We start from the raw sequence: 17,345 nt of genomic DNA on the forward strand, positions 1-17,345 counted from the left end.
TCCTTCCATTTTCGAACAATCGCACCAACAGTTGTCACCTTCTCTCCCAGCTTCTTGCTAATGGTTTTGTAGCCCATTCCAGCCTTGTGCAGGTCTACAATTTTGTCTCTGACATCCTTGGACAGCTCTTTGGTCTTTCCCATGTTGGAGAGTTTGGAGTCTGCTTGATTGATTGATTCTGTGGACAGGTGTCTTTTATACAGGTGACTAGTTAAGACAGGTGTCCTTAATGAGGGTGACTAATTGAGTAGAAGTGTCTAACCACTCTGTGGGAGCCAGAACTCTTAATGGTTGGTAGGGGTTCAAAAACTTATTTCACTCACTGAAATGCAAATCAGTTGCTATCTTTTATTTAAGGTTATTTTTTTCGATTTTCCTTTTGATGTGCTATCTGCCACTGTTAAAATAAACCTACCATTGAAATGATACTGTTCTGAGACTTTTCATTTCTTTGTCATTGGACAAACTTACAAAATTAGTGAGGGGTCAAATAATTATTTCCTCCACTGTATACTGTATCTGTTCCTATGGTGCAAGGTAAACAACTGCAATAATACCTCTTCATCGCTGCTGAACAGAGAAGATTTCTGAGTTTTCGGGGCAACGGGTAAGGTGGGTTGAGGAGCTGGCTTTGTAGCCACAACAGGAGGTGCTGGCTTCTTTTCTGGCACAGCACCAAACAAATCCTGGAATGTAAAAGGTTCCAAAACCAAACAGAAATGGATCAATCATCTCATAACTCAAATATGATTTAACAGTTTGCAAACAAAACAATACACTATCTCCATACTAACAGTCATGGTAAAAAAAGACCACAAGAAACTAGCCACATGGACTAGACCTGGCACGGCCATTGAAGCAAGAAAGGTGTGCTGTCCGAGAAGTACAAACATGGTAAAAAAAGATACATACCTATTTAGAGGGAAGCCTCTGGATCCCGTAGAGCCTTTCCAGTCCTCTCTTCCTGTCCTTGTTCGCCTGCTGTCTCCACTGTAAAATGATTTGACCTCCTGGTGGAACTTGGAGAAACTCAAGGAAGCCTTCTGAGGAGTCCCAAATGTGCCAATTTTAGTATAGCTGGGAACAAGGAGATGCAGAGAGGACCTAACAAGGCTCTAAAGGATCCAGAGCCTTCCTTCTAAAAAGGTGAGGATCTAACTTATTTTTTTTTTTACAGCTCGCTTCAGGTTTCTTTTAACTCGACAACCTAATTATCTTTGAAATGTTTTTAACCACTATCATATTTATTGAAAATATGCATGCATATTTTCTGGAGGTGTGGTTAGCTTACAGGGACAACAAAAGATGATTTGCTCACTTCACTACAGGGACAACAAAAGATCGTATGCTCACTTCATCCTGAATTATCACAAATATCTTCTGTTTTAAGAAGGCAAACCTCAGTTTTGAGAAATGAAAAATGAAGTGGAAGACTTGGTTTATAGCACAATCTGTAACAATTCTACAATAACGGTTTTCAGAGTGTCAAGAAGCGCTGGGAAACGTGTAAATCTGGATGGTGGCTATGTAGAGAAAAGTTAACTGCTACAAATCAAACTTTCACATTTTTTGTAAAAGGTAATTAAAATATAACAATACCCTCTTCGTACTTAGATACTGTGATCATCCAACTTAACCTACATTTAGAAACAATTGCTAGAAAACATATGTCTCAAAAAGAAGCTTACTTCATCTTCATCATCAAACAAGGACAAGGCTTTGCTGGTCTTGCTGGTTGGCACAGCTGCTTGGGCTGCTTTCGCCTTGCTGGCAGACTGACTTGGCAAGAACAAATCCGACTGATAAAATAAAAACAGACATTTAAAATAAGTGCCAGAAAACCAGAATTATAAATTTAATGGAGAGCAGAGCATAAACTTGTCTATATTTCCTGATGTTGTTATTTAGTAGAAAGCAGTGAAGCATAATCTGGTGGGAATGGGGGGTACAGGGCTGGCATTTATTGTGTTAAATTAAATTAACTTTGTCTAAATTCAAGTTAAACACAAAAAAAAAAGAAAACCCAAACAGTACGAGTACGCTGGAGGAAGGTAAACAACACTCTCCAGGTAAGTTCACCCTCCTAGTTTTTTTCTTGTTTTTTTTTATTAATGCAGTTTATTGGAGCGTAAATAGGATAACAAGCATGTAAATCAAGTAAAACCAATATGATATATGAAATACAAATGATCATACATAGAACTGTCAAAAAAAGAAAATTTTAGGTTCACCATATAGTACACTTAAAAATATAAAGCACCACAGGATAGCAGTCTTTAGAGAAATAAACTGAAACCCAATATAACCCAACAGTGCTGTCGCGCAAACCTCCACCCACTTCCCCTCTCAAAAACACATAATAGCATTACAAAAATATTCATGGCACTATCAACACTATAATATTGAATGTCCTGGGGGGGGGGGGGGGGGGGGTGACTGCCCCGGGGCCCAGAAAAGGACAGAGTAAGAGGACTCACCACTGCCTGTCCCAAAATGTTAGTCATTCCTCCCAAATTGCACTGAACCGATCCAGATTATTTGTCCTCAGGTAGTAAACCCTGTCCATCAAAGAGATCATATCTAGACGGTTCTTAACCAGCTCAATATCGAGAAATGCAGATTTCCATTTAACGTATATACTCGCATACAAGCCGACTTTTTGACCCCCAAAAAGGGGGCCAAAAGTTGGGGGGTCGGCTTGTATGCGAGTCTTGGGTGGTCTTGGGTGGTGGTGATCCGCGGCGCCCCCCGCCCGCCCACTCCCTCCTTCCCTCCGCGGCCGCCGCTGCAATTACCTGTTCAGCCGATGACGCCGTTACCAGGGGAACCGCTCTCTCCTGCCTCGTCACAGCAGCAGCGCCGGGCGCGCTGCTGGGACACACTACGCGTGATGGAGACATGGAGAGCAGAGCGAGAGGGGCACCCGGAGTAAAGGAAGCGGCCGCCGGCTGAACAGGTAATAGCAGCGGCGGCCGCGGAGGGGGCGGGGGGGGGAGGGGGATCGCTATACTGAGCACTATACTGGCTATACTGAGTACTATGCTAGCTAAACTAGGGCACTTTACTAGCTATACTGAGCACTATACTAGCTATACTGAGCACTATACTAGCTAAACTGGGGCACTATACTAGCTAAACTGGGGCACTATACTAGCTAAACTGGGGCACTATACTAGCTAAACTGGGGCACTATACTAGCTAAACTGGGGCACTTTACTAGCTATACTGAGCACTATACTAGCTAAACTGGGGCACTATACTAGCTAAACTGGGGCACTTAACTAGCTATACTGAGCACTATACTAGCAATACCGAGCACTATACTAGCTATACTGAGCACTATACTAGCTATACTGAGCACTATACTATCTATACTGAGCACTATACTAGCTAAACTGGGGCACTATACAAGCTATACTGAGCATTATACTAGCTATACTGAGCACTATACTAGCAATACTGGGCACTATACTAGCGATACTGGGCACTATACTGAGCACTATACTAGCTAAACTGGGGCACTATACTAGCTAAACTGGGGCACTTTACTAGCTATACTGGGCACTTTACTAGCTATACTGAGCACTATACTGGCTATACTGAGCACTATACTGGCTATACTGAGCACTATACTAGATATACTGAGCACTATACTAGCTATACTGGGGCACTACCTACCCATACTGGGCACTTTACTAGCTATACTGGGACACACTCGGGGAATAAGGCGGCCAGCATTTCCTACCCCTGGCTTATATGGGGGTCAATCATTTTTCCCTGTTTTTTCAGGGAAAAGTTGGGGGGTCGGCTTATATGCGGGTCGGCTTATATGCGAGTATATACGGTAAATGCAATGCTTCACAGAGCAGCTAAGAACATATATCTACAGTGCTGCCCACAATTATTCATACCCCTGGCAAATTTTGACTTAGGCCTTGTTCACATGGCGTTCCGATTGCATTAGCGTTCGGCTTTTTTTTTTTTTTTTTGCAATTCCCGGTGCTTGGGTGAGCGGTGCGTTTTTTTAAAAGCTCTTTTCTAAGCGCTTTTCCAGAGCGTTTCTTTTAATTCACTCCCTGACGCAAGTCAGGAAGTGAACTCTTTGACCTGGAAAAGAATAAATACAATGCAGGGCTGTGGAGTCGGTACAAAAATCCACCGACTCCGATTCCTCAGTTTAGGATCCCACCGACTCAGACTCCTCGACTCAGACTCCTCTAATTTGCATATTACAATCTTGTTGATTGAAAGTATGTAACATGAAATTCGTCTCTTAACTGCCAACGCTTAGGAATTTTAAAAGACAACTGAAGTGAGAAGGATATGTAGACTGCCATATTTATTCCCTTTAGTCATAGACTAAAACTAGTCCTTGGTAAGAGAAGAATACTTGTAAAAGGTACAGACCGGAGCAAAAAACATCTATCAGGCCCTAGGCAATGTAACTGTGGGTGCATGTAATGGTGGCCATACATGGTACAATTTTTCATTTTTTTTCGATTAGATAATTTAGTTCGATTATTCCGTTAGATCGAATATAAAAAAAATTTCCAGCATGTCCGATCAGATTTTTCTTGAAAAAACGGGATAATCATTCGAATTTCTTGATAAAAAAAATAAATATTTTCAACATTCATTCGATTGTTTAGATCGAAAAAACGGGATAATCGAACGTTTTTATTGTAACGTGTATGGCCACCATAAGAATGATGTGCAGGTACACTGCAGGGGAATGAGAAGATTCTTCCTCTATTACACATTCTTCATGCACAATCTGAACATGGATCAGGCCCTAGGCAATGTAACTGTGGGTACATGTAAGAGTGATGTGCAGGTACTCTGCAGGAGAATGAGGTGATTCTTCCTCTATTCCACATTCTTCGTGCACAATCTGAACCAGGTTTATGGGTGATAGACAACACCTCTGTGTTCAATGTGCACAACATTCTCAGTGTATTCCCTGCAGCTCTGTGGGGAGTGCATATGTAGAGTATAGTACTACTGTGTAACAAAGTAAACCTGAAATTAAAGTTTTATACATACCTGGGGATTTCTGCAGCCCCCTTCAGGCTAATCAGTCCCTTGCTGTCCTCCTCCGCCACCTGGATCTTCTGCTATGAGTCCAGGTACGTCAGCCAGTCTGGCATAGTGCGCATGCACACACACTCCGCCGCAGGAAGCATACTACACCTGCGCAGCACTATTGCGCAGGTGCAGAATGCTCTTGGCTGTAGGAGCGGCACGTGGCCGGACTGCGCTGACTGGCTGAATTACCGAGACTCATAGCAGAAGATCCAGGTGGTGGAGGAGGACAGCGAGGGGCTGATTGGCCTGAAGGGGGCTGGAGGAAGCCCCAGGTATGTATAAAACTTTTCTTTTCATCTGTCTCAGGTACCCTTTAATTCGTAGTAACCAAACCAAATTTTAACAACATATCACATTATTTGATTTCATGAGCAAAGAGAGTGCATACATTTGCATAAATCAGCATCAACGCAGAATTATTTCCATCTCATTGACCATCTCTATTAGTGACACGGCTACACATCAGGCTTTATTCTTACAGCATAGATGTCTTTTAGTATATATGAGATTCCTGTGTACACATCATATATACTGTACAGTCACAATCAGATATGTATATCTGACTTTAAAAATATGGGGACTGCTTTATTGAAGCAGCACAAGTAACTAATGTTGATTGGTTTATTTTATTTTTGTGGACTAAGCACAGCTATTACTGTATATATAAATTATTTATGATGGCTTATCTGAGAAATAGAACATCTTATCATATTTTCTATTTTAATTACAGTTTAAATTCATTAGGAGTCGGTGCATTTTTTCCCGACTCCAGGCACTCAAAATTGCTCGAACTCCATGACCCTGACTCCACAGCCCTGATACAATGTACTGTATTTTTTCTAAAAAACGCGATCGCTGCACAAAGCGATGCGTTTTTCCTATACCTTCCATTGAGGCGGAATCACCTCAAAAAAAGGTACATGCAACGCTTTGCTGAGCGGATCGGAAACAAATCACTCAGATGTGAACTCTCTGCACATTGTGGCGGCTCACAAGTCAGGAAAGGGCAACAGGGCCATTTCTAAAATTTTCACGTTCCAGTGGCTACAGTGCAAAGTATTATTAAAAAATACAAGATGTTCCGCACTGTGGAAAATCTCAGAGGACGTGGTTAGAAGCCAAAAGTGACACGTGTGCTGATCCGGAGGATAGGATCACCACCAAGGCCATCCTGGTGAATCTAGGCTCTGCTGGTGGCAATGTCTCAAGGCAGACAATCCAACGGACACTGCACACCGCTGGGTTCCACAGAAGCAGACCAAGGAGGACGCCACTTCTCCAGATAAGGCATACAACCTCTTGCTTGGCCTTCGCAAATGCCCATCTGAACAAAAAAAGACTTCTTGTTTTCTGTGTTCTGGTCAGATGAAACAAAAATTGAATTGTTGGTCACAATGATGTTTACTTCATTTGGCATAAAAAAATTAGAAGCCTTCAACCCAAAACGTTTGATAATGCTCCGTGAATTGAGGCCACAATGTGTTTTAACCACTCTAGCGTTCTATTAAGATCGCCAGGGCAGCTGCGGGAGGGTTTTACCCCTTGACCACCAGAGCAATTTTCACCTTTCAGCGCTCCTTCCATTCATTCGTCTATAACGTTATTATTACTTATCACAATGAAATGAACTATATCTTGTTTTTTTCGCCACCAATTAGGCTTTCTTTAGGTGGGACATTATGCCAAGAATTATTTTATTCTAAGGCCTCAATTCATGGAGCATTATCAAACGTTTATCAAACACTTTATCAAACGTTTGATAATTTACCTCATGGGTAAAATCTCATTTTGAATTCACTAAGGTGTTATATATTTGTTGAATGTTTTATCGGTAAAACATTCGATAAATATATAACACCTTAGTGAATTTAAAATGAGATTTTACCCATGAGGTAAATTATCAAACGTTTGATAAAGTGTTTGATAAACGTTTGATAATGCTCCATGATTTGAGGCCACAATGTGTTTTAACCACCCTGGCGTTCTATTAAGATCGCCAGGGCAGCTGCGGGAGGGGTTTTTTTTAATAAAAAAAAAAATATTTCATGCAGCCAACTGAAAGTTGGCTGCATGAAAGCCCACTAGAGGGCGCTCCTATACCGTATTTCTGATCGCCTCCGGCGATCCGCAGTAACAAGGAAGGCAGCAATGAGCGGCCTTCCTTGTTTCGTTTTGCTCGTCGCCATGGCGATGAGCGGAGTGACGTCATGGACGTCAGCCGACGTCCTGACGTCAGCCGCCTCCGATCCAGCCCTCAGCGCTGGCCGGAACTGTTTGTTCCGGCTGCGCAGGGCTCGGGCGGCTGGGGGGACCCTGTTTCGCCGCTGCACGCGGCGGATCGGCGCGCTGCAGCGGCGATCAGGTAGCACACGCGGCTGGCAAAGTGCCGGCTGCGTGTGCTGCTTTTCACAGGGAGCAAATCGGCCCAGCAGGGCCTGAGCGGCAGCCACCGGCGGTAATGGACGAGCTGAGCTCGTCCATACCGCTAAGGTGGTTAATGGGAAAATAAAAAAAAATGTGGGAAAAAAATTTACTATTTTTCAGTTTTCGGCCTTTATAGTGTTTAAATAATACATGCTACTGTAATTAAAACCCATGAAATGTATAAAATCAGTTTTAAGTATAAAACCGTTTAAATTATGTTCCCATCACAATGTTTGGCACCAATATTTTATTTGGAAAGAAAGGTGCATTTTTTTCAGTTTTGCGTCCATCCCTAATTACAAGCCCATAGTTTATAAAGTAACAGTGTTATACCCTCTTGACATAAATATTTAAAAAGTTCAGTCCCTAAGGTAACTATTTATGTATTTTTTTTAATTGTAATTTTTTTTTTCAGTTACAAAAAAAAAAAAAATTGGGGAGTGTGGGAGGTAAGGAGTTAATTTTTTGTGTAAAACTAATGTATTTGTATGTGAAAAATGCTTTAGGGTGTAGTTTTACTATCTGGCCATAAGATGGCAACAGTAACTTTTTGTTGCATGCGACCTGCAAGCGTCCGGAAGGACGCTTGCAGGAAGTACTAGGAGGCTGGGAAAGTTGTTTTTTTTCCACAATGATCGCACTGCTTATCGGAGAAGCAGCGGATCATTGCGGGGCTTAGATCAACGAACGGGAATGGATTTTCCCGTTCATTGATCTCCGGGAGAGCGGCCGGCGGCGTGTTTATGAGCGGGAGTGCGCGCTAGAGAGAGCGGGAGCGCGGCCAGCGGCGGGAGCGCGGAAAGTACGGATTTCTCCGTCCCTGGTGCTGAAAGGATGGAAAAAGGGCCGGAGAAATCCGTACGCGTGGGGGTAAAGTGGTTAATGACAACATCAGGCAGTCTGCAGAGAAACTTTGCTTTGGGCACCAGTGGACATTTCAGCATGATAATGACCCAAAACACACAGCAAAAGTGGTGAAGAAATGGTTAGAAGACAACAACATTAACGTTTTGGAGTGGCCCAGCCAGCCAGTCCTGAATTGAATCCAATTGAGAATCTGTGGAGGGAGTTGAAGATCAGGGTGATGGCAAAAAGACCCTCCAATCTGAAAGATTTGGAGCTCATTGCTAAGGATGAATGGGCAAAAATACCTGTGCAGTCTATGCAAAAGGCTGGTCTGCAATTATAGGAAACGTTTGATTTCTGTAATAGCCAATAAAGGCTTTTTTATGTAATATAATGTAATAAAAACAAATGTAAATAAAGCTGAGAAATGTTTTTTCCCCCCCACAATAATGCCTCTTGTACATCGTCGTCTTATCTTTTGGGAGACACCTATGTAATTTCTCGTCAAAAAATTACTTGCTGGTTGAGTAAAAGTTAAATCAACATTTGCTAGGAGTATGAATAATTATGGACAGCACTGTATACATGACCCGGAATGAACCAGAAACATCAGGGTTGGGCTCATAGAGGAGGGCCTGCGAGGACCCTCCTAATTTTCACAGTGGATTCAGGTGTATCACATTGTAAGCAGGCCAAAGGGCATTTTTAAGCCAACACTTTAATTACATAGTTGAACGCTAACACAGAATGTGCACGAATGTGCAAAGTCACAGAAGAGGTTACCATACAAGAGGTATGGAGAGTTTAAAGAGTACTTCCAGTGTACAGTTATTGGAAATGTAATTAATGTCCTCCATATAGTAGCCTAATGGAGTTCCTATTTTAGCGATTGAACACAAATCACTCTTTTGCAGGGAAATTGCCATTACTGTGAAACCCTACAACCCACCCTCCCTTCCAAAGGCAAAAGCCCTGTAGCAGTTTTTGCCCAAAGCCTCTCTGTTGAAGTTTGGAGCTCTGTGGCCACCCAACTGTGTCGCTGCAGCGCCCTCCTCCAGCTCGGCAACAGCGGCAACACAGGTGGGGGTAACCACAAAGCTCCAGAGTTTAACGAAGAGGCTTCAAGTTTGCAATGAGGGTGGTGAGTTAACAATAATGGCAAGTGCCCAATGATCAGGTGATTTATATTCCCGTTCAATCGCTGAAGCTACATTAATTGCCTGTATTTGTACGGAATGTTGTTTACATCGGAACTAGTCTTAAAAAGAAAATAATTATGGCAGCCTCCATATCCTTGTTACTTCAGGTGTCTTTAAGCTTTCAAACACTTTAATTCTTCAAGGCTACATTTACATTTCAAGATTGTTTTTCATAGCAACCAGGATTTTTCCCTGCAGTAGGACAATAAAGGTTCCCTTATCAGAAGCCTCCGCTTATGAAAGAACGTGGAGCTAAACTGAAGACAAGCTGCAGTGTCTGCCTGTAATTACTGAACAAATACTTTATACTCCCAGGCATATTTGTACAACTATTTGTAGAAAGAGATTTTAAGATACCAATAGACTTGAATAATCCTACGTGCAATCTGTTAGCTTTGATGCTGGGCATACACGGACAGGAGGGAGGCTTATCAATCGAGCCTGATGGCTCGATTGATAATATCCGACGTGTCCGATACCCCGCCGGATCGATACTGTGCTCGATACTGGCGGGGAGAACAATGACAAGAAACGAGCGGCTCATTAGCCGCTCCCGCGGGGACGAGCGGCAATTGATTCGTGCGGACGAGCGGTAACGCGCTGGCATCGAGCCGCTGGCTCGATACCGGCGCAAAAGCGGTCCGTGTATGCCCTGCATTAGACTGGCAAAGCATCTGTGACTACCACTCGCAAATGCCCCCCCCCCCCCCCCCCCCCAAACACTTGAGACCTTAAAGGGACACTTAAAAATGAGTTTTTACTCACCTGGGGCTTCTACCAGCCTCCTGCAGCAGTCCTGTGCCCTTGCAGCCACTCACTAATCCTCTGGTCCCCCGCTGCCAGCTAGTTTCGTTTTTGCCGTCAGGCCCATCAGGACTGGCCACGTGTAGCTTTCTCCGCATTCCCGTCCATAATTAGCGCTATTGCGGGCCGCAACGCGTACAGTGCTTGAGGGGCCCCATTGTAAAATGTGCATCGGGGCCAATAGCTCCTTAGCTACGCCACTGAACTCGCAGTCAACTTACATGCTATACAAATCACCTGGCAGAACTAAAAAATTGATACATTTCAGAATGTAAATCAGGGAGAAGGAAGATTTTACAATGGGCAAACACTGACTAAATAATCTATAAATGAATATTGTAAAAAATAAGCAATCTTTTTCATTATGTTATTTTCACTACAGTTCCTCTAAGTGTGCTGAAATGACCCCTGAGGCATTTACAAGCATTTTATTGATTTATCTACATGAGCTTACCTCTGAATCATCCTCATCAGAGAAGAGACCCTTAGCATGCCTTTTGCTTGTTAGTTCAGGTGGCTGAGGTTTTTCTGGAGGCATCTGTATATTCTTGAACAAAACACAGGTATGTGAATATTAAACCTTTCGGAGCATTGCATAGAAGAGTTGTGATAACCAGCAATACTCAGAACTGGCGCAAAGCTCCAGGAATTATTTCCCTTGCATCCAGGCCATTTACTATAATAGACTGCTGCACAAGAACCATAAAAGCTGCATATGAATGGCTTAATCTGCAGTTCTAGCTTAATCTGCAGTGAGGACAGCACAAACCAGAGAGCACAGACACTGTATCAGTGCATGTATACCTTATCCTAATAGACATATACAATCAGTACATGACTTCTGTTTCTGCACTACATTTACTGTGGATATACAAAAGGATTTGACCATCCCAGACAAAATTAGCATTTTTCAACTTGTTCCATCTTAAGACTCTGTAATTAAAAAAAAAAAAACCTTGTACCTTGGGAGAATCCAGCTCTGGCTCCCTCGTAAGTCCCTTGACAAACCTGACAAGTGACAGAGCAGGCAATATTTACCTATTGCGATACTGCGCTGGCGTACTAGCAGTTCTTCGTTTGGGCTAAGGCCAAGCCCTATCGATCCCCTCTACTGCGCAGATGCAAAGGACTCGCACCTGCGCAGTAGAGTGGATACAACCGGGCTCGGCTTTTTCCGCCTTTGCTCAAACGAAGAACCGCTAGAGTGCCTGCGCAGGATCGCTGTAGGCAAATTTTTACAGCGGTTTGGGGGTTCCCCGCACTTGAACGGAGGGACGGAGGAGGACAGGGGAAGCCTCATTAGAATTCAGAGGCCTCCCTCTCCCGAGGTAAGTACCCCCCAGAGGGATTTTTTTTGTTAAAGGTTTTCTTTAAAGAGAATCTGTATTGTTAAAATCGCACAAAAGTAAACATACCAGTGCGTTAGGGGACATCTCCTATTACCCTCTGTCACAATTTCGCCGCTCCTCGCCGCATTAAAAGTGGTTAAAAACAGTTTTTAAAAGTTTGTTTATAAGCAAACAAAATGGCCACCAAAACAGGAAGTAGGTTGATGTACAGTATGTCCACACATAGAAAATACATGCATACACAAGCAGGCTGTATACACCCTTCCTTTTGAACCTCAAGAGATAATTTGTGTGTTTCTTTCCCCCTGCAGCTATCTTCCACTGAAGTGTCAGGCTGTTTCTTCCTGCAGAGTGCAGACAGCTCTGCCTGTATGTAATTCCTCAGTATGTGAAAGCCCAGCCAGCTCAGAGGAGGATTTATCCAGCTTGTAAAAGATAAGAGAGCAGAGAGAAGCTGCTCTAATCTAAATAATACACAGGCAGTGTGCAGAGAGGGGCCTGGAGGGGGGAGATGCATCACAGAACCACAACACTGAAGAACTTGGCAGCCTTCCAGACACAGGCTGACAAGTCTGACAAGAGAGAGATAAGTTGATTTATTACAGAGACTGTGATAGCAGAACGTGCTGCAGTAAGCCAGAACACATTAGAATAGCTTTTGGAACTTGTAGGATGATAAAAAACAGGATGCAATTTTTGTTACGGAGTCTCTTTAAAGCAGGATAGTCAGCCATAAAATCAAATTCCATTTACCCACTGCTTTGTGTTTATTATGCAGCCTGAAACCTGACCCTGCATTGCAAGCACTCCAATCTAATCATACATGTTTCTGCTGTAATAAATCTTATCTCAGTCAGCCTGGCTCTATTTGGTACATTGCTGAGAAAAAAGGAAGCTTGTCACCACTCCACCCACACTCCTGCTTTTTACTGATTGGCTAAGGGCAGTTCAGCGAGCTGCTAAAATACGATTGCAGTTTCTGGGAGGAAAAACAAACAAAAAAAAAAAAAAAGAGTAAGGGAGGAAATTACATCACGATTGCCAGCAGTCAGAGGGAACAAAAATGGAAAGTGCCAGGAACAGTTTTCTTTTTATTTACCCTATATAAAATTCACTGAAATCAAAAGTGGACAGTAGAATACATATGCTATTCAAGTAGAACAAGTATTTATCTACTTACATATGTGTTTTTTTCTTCTGAGATAATATGGCTGTCCCTCCTGCTTTAAAGCGGACCAGAACTCTTGCACAGCACACAATGCAAAGTCTTTTTCCCCAATATAGTTGCTAAATAAATGCACTGCTCTGTGTTCTGTGGTTCTTTACCCAGATAAAAGTGTCTAATTGGGTATCAGTAGCTGTGAATAAACGGCAGGAGCTCTGCCTCAGCAGCTCTCTTTGTACGGTAACCACTGAGGCTTAACTCTTTCAGAACTGCCTGTAAAGTGAAACCAAGTTAAAACTTCAGTTTCTTTTAGGATTTCCTTAAATTGTAATTAAGACAAGGTTATCCTGCAGTGGCTAATCAGCCTTTAGATCACCCCACTAGTCACTGCATAATGGCTACCCTAGGCCCCACCACTCTCTATGTCATTATGACAGTTGCAATATCTAAATGAATGATGAACACACACAGTCACAGCTACGTGCTGGGGGGCCCCAGGGACAGCAGCACTTGGGAAGATGCGGCGGTTTTGTGTGACTGTTTGCCCAGGTCTCCTTGACCACACTCACTACAGGGAATAGCAGTAAGTGTAAGCCAGCCAAGCAGGAGGGCAGAGGAGCTGCTGCTGCATACATAATCTGAGTAAGACACTTCCTGTATGTCTTGGTTTGACACCCCCTCTCACTATGTCACCCGGGGAAGCCTCACCCACTGCGTCCCATAATAAGGACACCACTGTCAATGGTGCACACAGCATGATGATGTTTTAGTCAACCAAGCTATTGCAAGAGAAGCTCTGCTCATAATGCTGGACCAGATGTGGCCTCCTAACCTCCAGCTAGCAAGCCCAATAATAGCTACATGCCTCCTGCAGAGATTTTTCTCTAAATTTCTATGTGCTAGTAGAGACCACAATTCCAAAACGAGACTTAGTGGAAAAGCAACTTGCATATTATTGTCCCTATAGGCACACCTTATTGTCCTGGACTGCTGACACTTTGGTTTTGTTGAGTGTCGGAGGAGGGACAGAGGAATTGTCATGAAACAAGTCATCGTCATCCGCAAACAGACCAGAAGCGGGTTTGGTTTTAGCTGTAGGATAGATAGCAAAAATTAGTGAATGAGTACAGTAGTAATAGTAAAAAAATGATTTAAAGTAGTAGGACTGCGCACTATGAATTCTTAACATAGTTTCAGTTGTTTATGAAACATCACACTATGGCTGGGCCTTAAAAGGAACCTGAAGTGAGAGGAATACGGAGGCTACCATCTTCATTCTCCAATAAACAATGCCACTTGCCTGACTTCTGTGCTGAATGAGAATGCAGATCTGATGTTGAGACTCTGGTCTGTCTCCACTGGCTGCACACTTGTTGCAGGTGTGTTATTTAAACAGAACTAAAGCCTAGGGTTCGGTTCACACACTACAATGCAAAACAGACTTTATTTGTAGCCACGCCTCCCTTCGAAAAAGCCGGTAGACCCGGCGAAACATGTCAGGGCTGCCGGCGTGGTGAAAGCACCTTCCTGCCTCGCGGCCTGCCGCCTCCTCACTCCCCACATCCACCCCTTGCTGACCTGAGGCACCCCTATGGTCTCCTTTGCTGAACGGCCATCACAGCTGCCTGTTTGTTTGGGACTCTGCTCTGTTATCACAGTCTGCCATACCAGCACATTGGATCAGATTTCCATGCTTGACTGAAGATTACTCCCCCAGCCTTGGGCTCCAGCACATGGGGTTGAGAGACCAGGCAGCCTCCAGGAGCTAGCTGGACTCCGTACTGCTGTATCAGGATTGGGTATAGTATGGCTTATGCTTTGTGCCACATGCTTGAACTGTGCCTACTACAATCTGCATCTGATCCGCTTATGCTGGCTATGTTGTTTCATTGAACTGTTTACTTGCAGATGCCATTCCAGCCCCATGGCTATTGTTGGTCATTTAGATCTACCCTGCTTCAGCTATTTTGTGCCGGCTTATTTGTTGTGACAATTTCATTGCTTTTTTTGTGATAGACTCTACTCGCCTAGGCCTCATGTTGGCAGGACGTTTTTGGGATCCCCGATCACGTTAGGTGGTCTCAGGTAGCGGTGTGTCTGGATGTTTGGATGGTCGGGGGATTGTTGAGCGACGCCCCTTGGTGCTTTTTAATATGTTTAATTATAATATTAATACATTTTGTAATTTTTCACTTTATTTCTGATTTTTGTGATTTGTGACATATGCCCCCCAGACCCCCCTTTTTCCTTTACTTTTAGGCTTTATTTGTACTTTTGCTGGGTTGGAAATGCAGATTTTATAAATACAATCGATTCACACGATGTTTGATCTGTTGTGGTCAGGAGAACACAAAGTCTTGACCTACACAATTTTTCTGGGCCAGTGGATGCATTTCCTATAGAAGGCTCTGGTGGAACGCATTCGCCTCCTGAACTCAACGGACCACCAGAGCAGATCTGGCTGGATGTTGGAGTTTTGGTTCAAGTGCAAACTGAACTCAGCATGACAGCCGGCAACTGACTTTGTTTATAAAGGAATGAAGATGGCAGCCTCCATGTTACTCTCGCTTCAGGTTACCTTTAAATAAAGTACACATCCCATGAATGTCTAATCAGTAGATTCAGAAGATACTGCTTGGACTGCTGTATTTTTCTTATAAAATAACAAAATACATAAGAAAAACTGTCCTGTAACAACTTCAACATGGAAATATTCTTAAAGGAAACCTGAGTTGGGGACATAAAATGTATACGTACCTAAGGCTTCCTCCAGTCCCCTTCAGGCTGATCACTCTTTTGCCGCCTCCCCGAGCTGCTTTGATCCCCCACTGAATAGCCCGACACATTACTAAAGTCACGCTCAGCTGCGCACTCCCGTGACCGGGAGCGTTCTGGGCCTGCACAGTACTATTGCGCAGGTGCAGAAAGCTCCTGGCTACGGGAGCGTCAAGGGGAGTGCGCACTGCTGGACTGCACATGCGTCGACTGAAGCAGACTGGTGTATTTACCAGGTTGCCTAGCGGAGGATCGAGGCAGCAATCGGCCTGAAAGGGGCTGGAGGAAGCCCCAGGTATGTATACATTTTTTATTATGTTCCCATCTCAGGTACACTTCAAAACACAGAACTATTGCCTTGAACAAATATAAACAATACCACAGCTAAATATAAAAATAAAAAAAAATCAAATCACAAATAAAACCAGAATGATGACAGTTGAGATTAATGTTGCCAGTAACTGGCAGGAGCATTATAAAGTTTTTACCTGTAGGCAGGGCTGGAACTGATACACCAAACATCCCATCTTCATCATCAAACAGACCTGTGCTTGTTGCAGTCTTTGGAGCCTCTGTAGGAGTTGTCGTTTTTCTCTTATCCTTGTCGACCAAGACAGAGGAGTTGATCACATTTTCTCCACCTGAAGGAAAAAAGCTTGTATAATTGAAAACAGCCAGTGAACGCCCTTTCTCCTGAAAGAGAGCGTCATAATGTGGACAGATTTAATAAATTATTCTCCCTGAGGGGAAACCAGGAGGTGAAAGCTGCAACAAAAAAACACAAACATGCCTAGGTAGAAGGATGCAGGGCTGTATGAAGTCAGTACAAAAATCGTCCAACTCTTCAGTTTATGAAACCACCGACTGCAGGTAACCAAAATTACTCAGACTCCAACTCCTCGACTCCACAGCCCTTGGAGGCCTATGGAGTGGGTACAAAAATCATCCGACTCCTCAGTTTATGTAACCATCAACTCCAACTCCAGGTACCTAAAAATGAATTGCTCCAACTCTGACTCCACAGCCCTGAAAAGCCTCTGGACCCTTCCGTGTCTTCCTTGTTTGGGACTCTGGAATATCACAGATGTAATCCTCTAAATGCATGAACGCAGCGTACTCTGCGCAGTAGCAGGGAGCCACTTGTGGATGAGCAGTATGGCCGTGCTCGTACACAGTGGGTAGTGGGGCAATGATAACATATCTGACAAGGTCTTGTTTGATATGTTCCAGGGTCGGTGCGTGTCAACAGTGGGGGAGGACGAGGACATGGGAAGCCTGTGGACTATCCAGAGGCTTTCCATTAACTATGCAAGTACCGTATATACTCGAGTATAAGCTGACCCGAGTATAAGCCGACCCCCCCAACACTCACCTACAAAACCTGGAAAAATGATTGACCCGAGTATAAGCTGAGTAGGATAGTAACGCAGGCAGTACATTACAATGCCACACGCCATTATACCACAACAAACCTGTGGTGGTGAATTGCAGTGCAACAAAGCAGCTGTTATGCTACAAAGTCTTAATGTGAACACAGCCTTACTATATACTGTGAACTTAAATTCAAATGGACTATAATTCAGTAGACAGTGCACAAAAGTGCATGTGTACTTGTGGCACTGTGAGGAAAGATCACCCCATCCAGAGTGGAGTAGCATGCGTGGCAGACCTCTGTGTACCAACTCCATATGTGCTGAG

General features: G+C 43.6%; 1 protein-coding gene across 3 annotated transcripts in view; it reads right to left on the minus strand.

Annotated features, from left to right (window-relative positions):
- Positions 1–17,345, minus strand: part of WASHC2C (WASH complex subunit 2C) — an 81,840-nt gene that overhangs the window by 36,591 nt on the left and 27,904 nt on the right. For all 3 annotated transcript variants that reach the window (XM_068257608.1, XM_068257607.1, XM_068257606.1), the window contains exons 14-18: positions 16,136–16,288; positions 13,846–13,964; positions 10,813–10,905; positions 1,689–1,799; positions 558–686 (exon numbers count right to left, since the gene is read on the minus strand). In XM_068257608.1, coding sequence (XP_068113709.1) covers positions 558–686; positions 1,689–1,799; positions 10,813–10,905; positions 13,846–13,964; positions 16,136–16,288 — 605 coding nt within the window. The remainder of the gene's footprint in view (positions 1–557; positions 687–1,688; positions 1,800–10,812; positions 10,906–13,845; positions 13,965–16,135; positions 16,289–17,345) is intronic.

The sequence above is a fragment of the Hyperolius riggenbachi genome, chromosome 10 (genome assembly GCF_040937935.1).
Source record: "Hyperolius riggenbachi isolate aHypRig1 chromosome 10, aHypRig1.pri, whole genome shotgun sequence".
Taxonomy (NCBI): domain Eukaryota; kingdom Metazoa; phylum Chordata; class Amphibia; order Anura; family Hyperoliidae; genus Hyperolius; species Hyperolius riggenbachi.